The 10919-nt window shown below is 42.6% G+C and overlaps 1 protein-coding gene across 2 annotated transcripts in view; it reads left to right on the forward strand.

Moving 5' to 3' along the window:
* Positions 1–6: 6 nt before the first annotated feature.
* CDC73 (cell division cycle 73) overlaps positions 7–10919 on the forward strand; it is a 161271-nt gene continuing 150358 nt past the window's right edge. For both annotated transcript variants that reach the window (XM_006146030.3, XM_006146031.3), the window contains exons 1-3: positions 7–166; positions 3225–3330; positions 9273–9342. In XM_006146030.3, coding sequence (XP_006146092.1) covers positions 36–166; positions 3225–3330; positions 9273–9342 — 307 coding nt within the window. In that variant the 5' untranslated portion in view covers positions 7–35. The remainder of the gene's footprint in view (positions 167–3224; positions 3331–9272; positions 9343–10919) is intronic.

Below are 10919 nucleotides of genomic sequence, written 5' to 3' on the forward strand. Positions count from 1 at the left end.
GGCGCCCCGGGCCGGCGGCGGCGAGGGGGGTGAAGATGGCGGACGTGCTCAGCGTCCTGCGACAGTACAACATCCAGAAGAAGGAGATCGTGGTGAAGGGAGACGAAGTGATCTTCGGGGAATTCTCCTGGCCCAAGAATGTGAAGACCAACTATGTAGTTTGGGGGTGAGTCCAGCCCGGCTGTGGCCCGGGGTGCTGGGGCAGAGTTGGGCGCCCCCAGGCGACTTCTTTCCAAACCCCTCCCCCCGTTTCCCGGGGGGGGGCATGAGGGAAAACGGGTGCTGTGGGAAAAAGTTTCTCTCCCGAGCAGAAGTTGCACTTCGAGGGCGAGGAGGGGACAAGAGCTGCGTTTGGAGCGGTCCACCCCTTTCGGTCTGGAGGGAAAGGTGCCGTGGGAGTTTGTGACTTTGCAGCCCATTGTCACCGGCGTGTGCCAGGTGCAGCGGTGTCAGGGCCGGTGCTCGAGCGTACCTGAGCGAGGTGCACAAAGGAGCGCCGGCTCTGCCCGAGAGGGGCTCAGCGCTTCCCCCCCGGGTCTGCCGTGTGTGAGCCGGTCCTCGCGGCTCTGTCTAGTCTCCTTTGGTTACTGGGAAGGGAGTTAGCCCAGGAGAAGAGAGGGCACCGCTGCGTGCAGGGACGACGGGAGAGGGAGTGGGTGAGTTTGGAAGAGCCATGGAAATAAACCGGCCTTGGGGGGAGACGGGCTCAGGGAGAAAGTTGCTGGTGGAATGGAGTGATCTCTACAGATCTGAGGTCGATGCTGTGCGTGATTGTTGGGTCGCGTGTTTTAAAGGGAAGTGTTTTGGAATGTTGATCCATGCGAGGCTTCTCGAATTTAAGTCAAGAGACAGGTTTAAAAATCACTTGGGACCTTTGAAGTGATGTAACTGTCATTCATACTTTATATGGGTGATTTGAACCAGGAGCCAGCACTCCTTTACTCATTTTGTTTGAATGAATGGGATGTGCTTACTGAGAAATCGATGAAAAGCTAGGAGAAATGTGGTTTGCTGTTTTTTTGAGATTATTCCTTTTTGATTTGATTAATGATATGAAATAGCAATTAAGTGACATAATCCCAAGTTTGCCTGTGTCTCGTCCTTTCAGATAATTTGCATAGGCAGTACTACATCTGTTTGGAGTTTTAATGGCTCTTTTCTTTAAAAAATGGTAAGGAAGTACTCTGTGTAACGTGGCTCAATCTGGGAAACAGAAAAGTTTAGTTTACTCTGAGTAGAGGAGATGAAACAAGTAACTTGATGGGAAATGCTTTCTAGCTCTTAAGAGAGCCATCACTTCTGGTTGGGGGTATTTAGGGACATAGCGACATTCCACAGCAGTGTATTTCACATGGTCACCCCTAACAGACTTTTCTTGAATAAGTGAATGAACAAACGAATGAACTGTAAAGAATGGGAAGGAATTCTGTGGTGAAATGGTGGATTAGGTCTTCCAGTATGAGGGAATTATGTAGACTTAAAGACAGGAAAGCTGGGAAGGAAAAACTTCAACAGCAGTTTACTAAAGCCAGTGAAAAAGGAATGCTTAGAGCGATAGACTTAAACTTTTTCAACACTGAATTATATCAAGAGTCATTTTCATTATGTACACGTGTGTGCGCATATAAAAACGTACATACATAGAAGGTATTAGACAGTACTTACCCTTATTGTATGTGGTGCATTTGGTATTTTTATTTTATTTTTTTATTAAAAAGAATTATTTTATCAGGGGACCAGCAGTTAGCGTAATGGCTATGTTGCTGGACTCCCATGTAGTCGACCACAGTTCAAGTCCCGGACCCCGTGGCTTAAACTCACGCTGGGCATGTGTGCGTGTGTGCCCAAGATCCCAAGAGGAGAATGGAGGAGAAGGGATTGCCACGTGGTCATTCCCCCTGGGCGGTGATTTCTCGCTTTCTGTCTCTCTCTGTCTTTCTGGCGAGTGCACGTACCCTACAGCAAAAACCTCTCCAAAAAAAAGAATTATTTTATTTAACTCTATTTGTTTTAATTTGACCAGAGAGGGACAGAGTGAGAGAGAAAAAGAGAGAGGGAAAGTGAGAAAGTAAGCCTCCAGGTCCGGGACTTGAACTGTGGTCAGCTGTGTGGGAGTCCAGTGCCCTTAACTACCACACCACCTGCTGGCTTCAGTATTTTTCTTTTTTATGCCAGAAGAAACACCTTGCAGTCCTCTGTGTCTTGAATTTCAGAGTTCAATCATTGATAATGGTGTGTAGTTGGAAATACATTGATTTAGAGGAAAATTGGAAATAGAGACTAGAGAAGTAGGTTTGGGGTGATTGTAGTGAGCCATATTCAGATGGATTCAAACAGTGCATTGCCATTTCGATATGGGGAAAATGTAGGAGGAGGAGCGGGATTGGAGACTTGGCCATCTGTGTGCCTACGTTAGAGAACATGCACCCCTAGACCATGTTGTTTTTATCACAGGTAGAATTGCATTTTGGTTTTGATCATTTGTATAATTTCAGGGATGTTATAAGGATCAAACTTCTGAAATTCATTGTTGTGTTTACTTATGAAAAATGTTAAGGATGTTCGCATTTAGCAAGAGCCATAGGATGAATATTTTGTACTGCTGATAGTTGTGCATCTTCTAAGCAATCTGATTGTTTTCTCAGGTGGATCTTCTCTAATCTGTAACTGGTTATGTTTCTCTTTATTGACAAGCCCAAAGTCTAATTTGCACCTAATTCTAAAAAAGTGTACAGTGCTTATGATAGGAACAGTGTGTCTTTCCTTCTACTTTTTTTGTCATTGTCTTTCTCTTTTCCCTAATGACAGTCGACTTGTTATTACATTTTATGCCTTATATGTACTTTTGTTAGTTATGTCTTCAAAGATCTTTTTCTGTGTTCAGTGTAGAGTATGTGCATGTGAATGAGAGGGAGGGAGGGGCACCCACCTCACCTCCTGGTCACACTGCGGTTCCCTTTCTTCAGTTCTCCAGCCTCTCCAATACTGGGTACTTAGGTGTGCACGCCTAGCCTGTATCAGGCTGAGATTCGAACCGTGGTTGCCATGTGGGATCCAGCTTTTCTTGTGCAGCTTGGTCCTGGTACACCGTTGGAGCTGGTCCTGGTCAGCCATGTAACTCCAATGTGAGGTAGCAAAGTCGGTATAGATAAATGAATACATATAATTAAGCCTAAAGGGTTGAATTAGAATTATGAGTATAACTCTTCCTTTAATTATTTCAGAACTGGAAAGGAAGGCCAGCCCAGAGAGTACTACACTTTGGATTCTATCTTATTTCTACTTAATAATGTGCACCTTTCTCATCCTGTTTACGTTCGACGTGCAGCTGTAAGTAGAATTCACTTTAAGATTTTTTTCCTTTGCTTTATTTTTACTTTGTTGCTTGTAGTTATCCTTTCGCTGGATAATTTCCCTCATGAATTTCAAATAAAAAAGTGAAAGGTTTGTGTGAAAGTCTCTTAGAGTGTCAAAATTAAGGCAGTGTTTGATTTATAGAGATTTATTTATTATTTTGCTAGAAGGTAATGTGCTTGCTAGAGAGAGACAGAGAGAAGGTAGAGGAGAAAGTCTTTCTCATTGGAAATGGACATGCCTCAGTCCCTTCTCCTCCTCTTTTTGGATTTTGGCGCTCATGCACATCAGCCTGGCGTGTTTCTCAAGCCACCAGGTCTGGGTCTTGAACCTCAGGGTTGGTCATGTGGGATCTGGTTGCCCTATCCTCCAGGCCATGGAGCCATCCCAGTGCAGATTTTTAATTTATTTTTTTTCACATAAAATGTTGGTAAGGTTTTTCACATAAAATGTTGGAATCTCTTAGGATACTTACAAGGATGTTTTAAAAACTTAAAAGCTGTGGAAAGACCTTGATAGTTTAGAATGATAATTTATAATCTCAGTAAACTTAACATTTTTGTTATAAGTATCAAAATAAACAGATACCTTTTCTTTTGAATTGCTGTGTAAATGCTAGAGAGAGATAGAGGGGAAAAAAGAGGAAGAGGGAGAAAAAGCCCATCAGTGAGGCATGATCACACTTCAATTCCTTATCTACTTCTCCATCCTGTTGAGATTTTGGGCATGCACGCACATGTGTCCGGTGTGTTTTCCAAGCCACCGGGGCTGGGACTTGAACTACATCAGAAGCAGTATTTTAAAATTGGTAAGTAAGGGACCAGCAGTTGGCATAATGGCTAGTCGCTGGACTCCCACGTAGTCGACTACGGGTCAAGTCCCGGACCTGGAGGCTTAACCTCACACCAGGTATGTGTGCGTGTGTGCCCAAGATCCCAAGAGGAGAATGGAGGAGAAGGGATTGTGGCGTGGCCATCCCCACTGAGGGGTGATTTCTCGCTTTCTGTCTCTCTGTTTTTCTTTGTCTTTCTGGTGAGTGCATACGCCCTATAGCAAATACCTCTCCCCCCACCAAAAAATAATTGGTAAGTAAATAGTCTCGAGAGTTCTTCTGGTATGGTAACTGTATGACATGGGCCATTGCCATCAATGCCCAAATGTCCTGAAGAGATGTTTAATCTTTGTTTTAATTTAAGTAGTTATTTTATTTAAATTTATTTATTTATTTTAATTTGACCAGAGACAGAGAAAGAGAGAGAGGGAGAAAAAGTGAGAATAGTAGCCACTATGTCTGGGACTCGAACTGCTGTCCGCCATGTGGGAGTCTAGTACCCTGAACTACCACGCCATCTGCCCGCCCCTAATTTTTTCTTTTTTTTTTAAGAGAAGTTTCTTGCTATAGGGCATATGTGCTTCCTGGAGAGACAGAGAGACAGAAAGCAAGAAATCACTCCTTAGGAGAGATGGCCATTCCACAAACTGTTCTTCATTCTCCTCTCAGGATTTTGGGTATGCATGCACATACAACCAGCAAGAATTTTAAGCCTCCCAGTCTTGTACTTGAACTACAGTCGACTGTAGAGTCCAGTGATGTAACCATTATCACATCTGCTGGTCCCTACAGGTGTTTAATTTTTTTTCTTTGTTTTTAAGGGAGATTTTTTTGCTATTACTTGCTCAAGGGGAGACCGAAACAGATAGAAAATGAGAAATCACCTCCCAGGGAGGCTGGCCATGCCGCAATCCCTTCTCTTCCAGTCTCATCTCGATATCTTGAGCACGCACGCACATGTGCCTTGCGTGAGTTTCAAGCCGCCAGGTCCAAGACTTTAACTGTGGTCGACTGCATGGGAGCCCAGCAATGTAACCGTTATGTCATCTGCTGGTCCCAAGATGTTTAATTTTTTTTTTTTTTTTGCAGAGGGTTTTGCTATAGGGCGTGTGTGATCTCCAGAAAGACACAGAGAGAAAGACAGAGACAGAAGGCAAGAAATCACCCCCCAGGGGGATGGCCACACCATAATCCCTCCTCCTCCATTCTCTTCTTGGGATCTTGAGCATGTATACACACGTGCCTGGCGTGAGATTAAGCCACCAGGTCCGGGACTTGAACCATGGATGACTACATGGGAGTCCAGTGACATAATTATTATGCCAACTACTGGTCCCCTAAGATGTTTAATTTTAAAACTAGACCCTCAGATTATTTTTAGTAGAGTTGAACATAAATTTATTGAAACATAATTGAAATAATCAAATGTCTGTTTTTTTAAAGAAGTATTTTATTTAACTTTTATTTATTATTATTATTATTTTCCAGTTTGATCAGAGAGAGACAGAGAGAGAGAGGAAGTGAGAAAGCAAGCCACCAGGTCTGAGACTTGAACCGTGGTCGGCCATGTGGGAGTCCAGCGCCTTTAACCACCATGCCACTTGCCGGCCCCCAAATGTCTGGTTTTAATATTTGTTGTTTTAACTTACCAGTCCACACTTAGAAAACTAAGTGTGAAATGTATTAATTTACAAATGCTGCTTTTTCCCATTCCTTACAATTCTTTCATTTTTAAAAGAATGATTTTATTTATCATCATAATTATTTTAAATTTGCTACAGGGTATGTGGGTTCAGCTGAGAGAGATAGAGACAGAGAAAGTGAGAAAGCAAGCTGCCAGGTCTGGGACTTGAACTGCTGTCTGCCATGTGGAAGTCCTGTGCCTTAACCACCATTCCAGCCACCTGCTAGCTCCTAGAGCCATTTTTTCAGTTTTCTAACACCATTGCTAAGGCATAGTAAGCTGTATGAAAATTACTTCTATCATATTCCTTTCTTCCAACTAGTAATGGTTGAGGTTTCTGGTTTGTGTGAATTGTGTTCCAAACAATACTTTGTTATTTAAAGCTTCTTAGAAAATACCTTTTTATCCAGTGGGCTTTGTAAGTATTAAACTGTAGTGTTTCTCCTTGGCTGAGCAAGTGATACATATTGAGTCTTAGTTACTTGTTTAAAAGGAATAAAATTAGGGTGAAACTACTTGGGACAGAGTGGGGAAAACAGTGATATCTCTCTATGAAGTTACTTTAACCATATTAGATGTTTAAAAATGGAACTAGGCAGTAATTTGAACCTTTTATTGGGTATATGTATTCATCTGGGTAGAGAAGATTTAGGTACTTGGTTTAGATTCCCAGGTAATGTTCTTGGGGAAGGTTTGCAGCACATAATCGAGAGTTGTGAGTGTTACTATGGACCTCAGGACCCTTGGACACGTAAGGTTTATTAACTCTTTTAGTTTTTCTTAAGTATTTGCCATACCTACCGAAAGGGTAGAATTCTAAAACTCTAGGGTCTCCAAATTCGAGGTTGTCTTCTAATTTCTTAGTGTTATTTGCTCTTTTCTGTGCATAGGCCATTCCTAGTACAGGTATTCCTGACCTATGGCTTCTGTTTTAGTATGAATAGTCAGCTGTGGTCTATACATAACTCACTTGTGACCAAGTGATGAAGTACATCAGCAGACTTAGAAACAGTGACTTCATTTTTTAGTTTTTGGAGAGGTTTAGGGTGCGTGCGCTTGCTATAGGGTGTGTGCGCTTGCTAAAGAGACAGAGAAAGAAAGTGAGAAATCACCCCCCAGGGGGGATGGCCACGCTGCAATCCCTTCTCCTCTTCTCCTCTAGGGATCTTGGGCACCCACGCACGCACATGTGGCTGGCGTGAGCTTAAGCCACCGGGTCTGGGATGCAAACCGCGGTTGACTACATGGGAGTCCAGCGACATAGCCATTATGCCAACTGCTGACCCCTAGAAACAGTGACTTTAAGAATTTTAACCATGATATTCCATGTAGACTGGCTTAAAAAAATAAAAGCACAAAAATCCTTATGAGTTTTTAAACTTTTGTACTCACAAGGGAAAGAAAGTAAAATTTAGCCTGGCCTTTTTTTAAAAACAAAAAAATGATTAATTTTTTAAAAAAAGTTTTAAAGTGTGTGCACTTGCTGGAGAGATACAGAGATAGCGAGAGGGAAAGTAAAAAATCACCCCCTGCTGGGATGGCCACGCCACAGTTCCTTCTTCAGTTTCCTGGGATTTGTAGGTGCACATGCACCTGTGCCTGGTGTGACGTCCAGGACTTGAACTGTGGTGAGCCACGTGGGAGTCCAGTGACCTAACCACTATGCCACGTGCTAAGCACAGAATGTTCGGTGCAGGGAAGTGTAATCAGTATTCAATATTTGATAGCGCCCAGTACACTAAGGGTACTTTTTGCTCCATTGCTGCTCGTATGAAGTGTCAGAGGATTTAGATAGAGTCCCTTTGTCACGAGTTTTACCTGTACTTTATTATTTTTTATTTGTTGATGTTAGAAAAATGATATGGGGGGTAATTTCTCATTTTCTGTCTCTCTGTCTCTCCAGCGAGTGCATGCACCCTATAGCCAAAAAAAAAAAGAAAAGAAAAGAAAAAAAAAGATATGGAAAATTGTGGTAATGACAGGGTTCATTGAATTCTTGACCCAAGGATGACTTGTTACCAAGAGTATATAGTTACATTGTTTTGCTAATCTCTTTACAAATTGGTAATATAGGCAATTAGAGGAAAATGATTCATTTTATTAAGTGGATAAACTTTTCAGATTTATATTTTAGAAATTGATACTGTATGCATATGCACAAGACAGACAGAGGCAGAGACACAGGGAGACATCCTTGACAGGTCTCGTCAAGCTGTGATCCCCATTTCCAGCACTTACAGCTCCTTAGGATCCTGAGTCACCACCACGTGGGCTCCTGGTGTCTGCCTAGGATCCACTGGCCACGTGATCTCTATCCTCCTCGCGGGGCACTGTGTTACCGCTGTGAGATGGTGGCTGGGCCCAGATTTAATTTTTTCACTTTTCTCCTGTGTACAGAATTTATACACACTCCAGGACTAAAAGGAAATATATATTGTAGAAAAACATTATTTTAACCGTTAACCAATATGCCATTACCCTGTGTAACCTCTATACTTCCCCATTCATAAACAACATGTTGTTAATTGTCAAAATTTAGTTTTAGAGGCTAATTTAGTTTATGTACAGGAGTTTTGGGGCCAGCAGGTGGTGTGGTGGTTGAGGCACTGGACTCCCACATGGCCAACAACAGTTCGAGTCCTGGACCTGGTGGCTTGCTTTTTCACTTTCTTTCTCTTTCTGGTAAAATTGAAAATAAATTTTAAAACTAAAATTAAAAAAAAAAAAAAAAGAGTTCAAGTACAGCTCTGGTTTGCATGTGAGAAAAGAAAGCACTTCAGAGACATTGTGTCCAGTGAGGAGGCACAGGGGTGTGAGAGGAGTGCAGACCCTCCCGAGCTCCACCCCTAGCAGGTGCTTAGAGTAAACCAAGGGGAAGAAAGACTGGAGCTGGAGCTGACCCTATGAAAAGAGCAGTCGTGGCTTTATTTCTGATGCTTGTCTATTGTGTAGCTCCTTGGAATTTCAAAAGTAAAATGACCAAAAATTAGTGTGCTTAAAACATTTCAAGATTAAAAAGAGAACATTTTCTTCCTTCCACTTGTGAGAGAGACAGAGAATGGAAGGCAGGCATCTGCCACAGAGACATCATACTAGAAATCTTCCCTGCTTCAGCCAGCTGTGGTCATGGGTGCACACATGTGCCAGCTGTGTTCAGGGCGGCCTCCTGATGTAAACCTGGAACCGTCCTTGAGGGTCAGTCTGAGGGAGCGCTGTGGTACCCTGCCACCATTGTCCAGCCCCAAGGTGTTTATTTGGTTCTTGTAGCTTAATCATTTTTGATAAATGTGGTTTTTGAGTATATGTTATGAAGATATATTGGAATAAAATTAAAATTTTACATAACGTTTATCGTTTTATATCATTATTCATTTAATGTCTAATTTAAAATTTTGGCTTCAGACTGAAAATATTCCTGTGGTTAGAAGACCTGACCGAAAAGATCTACTTGGATATCTCAATGGTGAAGCATGTGAGTACTTTTTAAATGGCTTCTACTCTTAAACATTGTTCCTTTTTTCCCCTCATGAAATGAGTGGGAAGGAAATTTGTATTCCTACTAAAAATGAAGCTTGCTGCAGCTCTGTCGGTACGCTCCTCTTTCTTTCCTGTTAGAGTGAGTGCATTGTCTTTGCTTCAGGGCCCATCATCCTTTCCCTGTATGTGGATTCCGACTTTCTTCACTCTTTCAGAGATTATCCTTGGTAAATTATTTCTCTCTTACATGATTAGTTTTCTCTTTCTATATCATGCCCTTTTAGAATACTTACAGTAAGGGACCAGCACTTAGTGTAATGGCTATGTCACTGACCGAGAGAGACAGACAGAAAGAGAGAAATCACTCTCCACGGGGGATGGCCACGCTGCAATCCCTTCTTCTCTATTCTCCTCTCAGGATCTTGGGCACGCACGTGCCCAGCGTGGGTTTAAGCCACCGGGTCTGGGACTAGAACCACGGTCGACTACATGGGAGTCCAGCAACATAGTCATTATGCCATCTCCTGGTCCCAAGAGTGCCTACTTTTAAAAAATAGTTTTGAACCCACATTTCTGCTACCTAGTGTTCCATTTGCCTTTTCCTTGTTACTGCACAATGCCTTGCAAGAATTAGTGTGGTGTTGCTGCATCTCCTTTACTTCCGATATCCTCCGGAGTCCACGCTAATCTGCCTTTCGTCCTTCCCATTCCTCTACAACTCTCTTATATTGGCAGCACTCTAAGGATTGCTACTTCCTTTGGTCTCTCAGTTATTTGGCCTCTCTACAGTTGTAATACTGTTGAACATCCCCCCCTTTTAAAGTATTCTCTCTTATGTTGGCAGCACTCTAAGGATTGCTACTTTTGGTCTCTCAGTTATTTGGCCTCTCTACAGTTGTAATACTGTTGAACATCCCCCCCTTTTAAAGTATTGCCACAGGGTACCTGTGCTCTTGAGTGAGAGAGGAGAGAGAGAAACCCCCCACAGAGGGTCCTGGTCATGCTGCAGTCCCTTCTCCACTTCTCCATTCTTTTGGGATTTGGGGCATGCATGCATACATGCCTAGCTTGTTTTATAAACTGCTGGAGTCAGGATTTGAACTGTCATCAGTCATGTGGGGTTTGGTTCCTTAAGGCTTTAGGCTGCAGGTCAGTCTGACCAGCCTGACTTTTCCCTTTTTGAGAGCTTTTCCTCATCTGGTGTTTAGAACATCAGGCTCTTTGGACTCTCTTTCCACTCACTTTCTCTCTCAGTTTATTTTGTTTATCTCTGTGCTGGACCTCTAATTTGTGAATTTTTCTAGGACTTGACTTTGTTCTTAAAAAAATATATACAGTCAATCACTGTGCATCACCACAGCTTGTAAAAAGAATTTTCCCAACATGAATACACCTTTTTTCCTTTTTAACCCTTAATCTCTAGGTGACCTCTTTCAGTTTTTTTTTTTGGAGAGATTTTCACTATAGGGCGCGTGCGCTCGCCAGACAGAGAGAGACAGAGAGACAGAAAGCGAGAAATCACCCCCCAGGGGGGATGGTCACGCTGCAATCCCTTCTCCTCCATTCTCCTCT

This window comes from Tupaia chinensis, unplaced genomic scaffold (assembly GCF_000334495.1).
Source record: "Tupaia chinensis unplaced genomic scaffold, TupChi_1.0 Scaffold000161_4, whole genome shotgun sequence".
Lineage (NCBI taxonomy): Eukaryota > Metazoa > Chordata > Mammalia > Scandentia > Tupaiidae > Tupaia > Tupaia belangeri.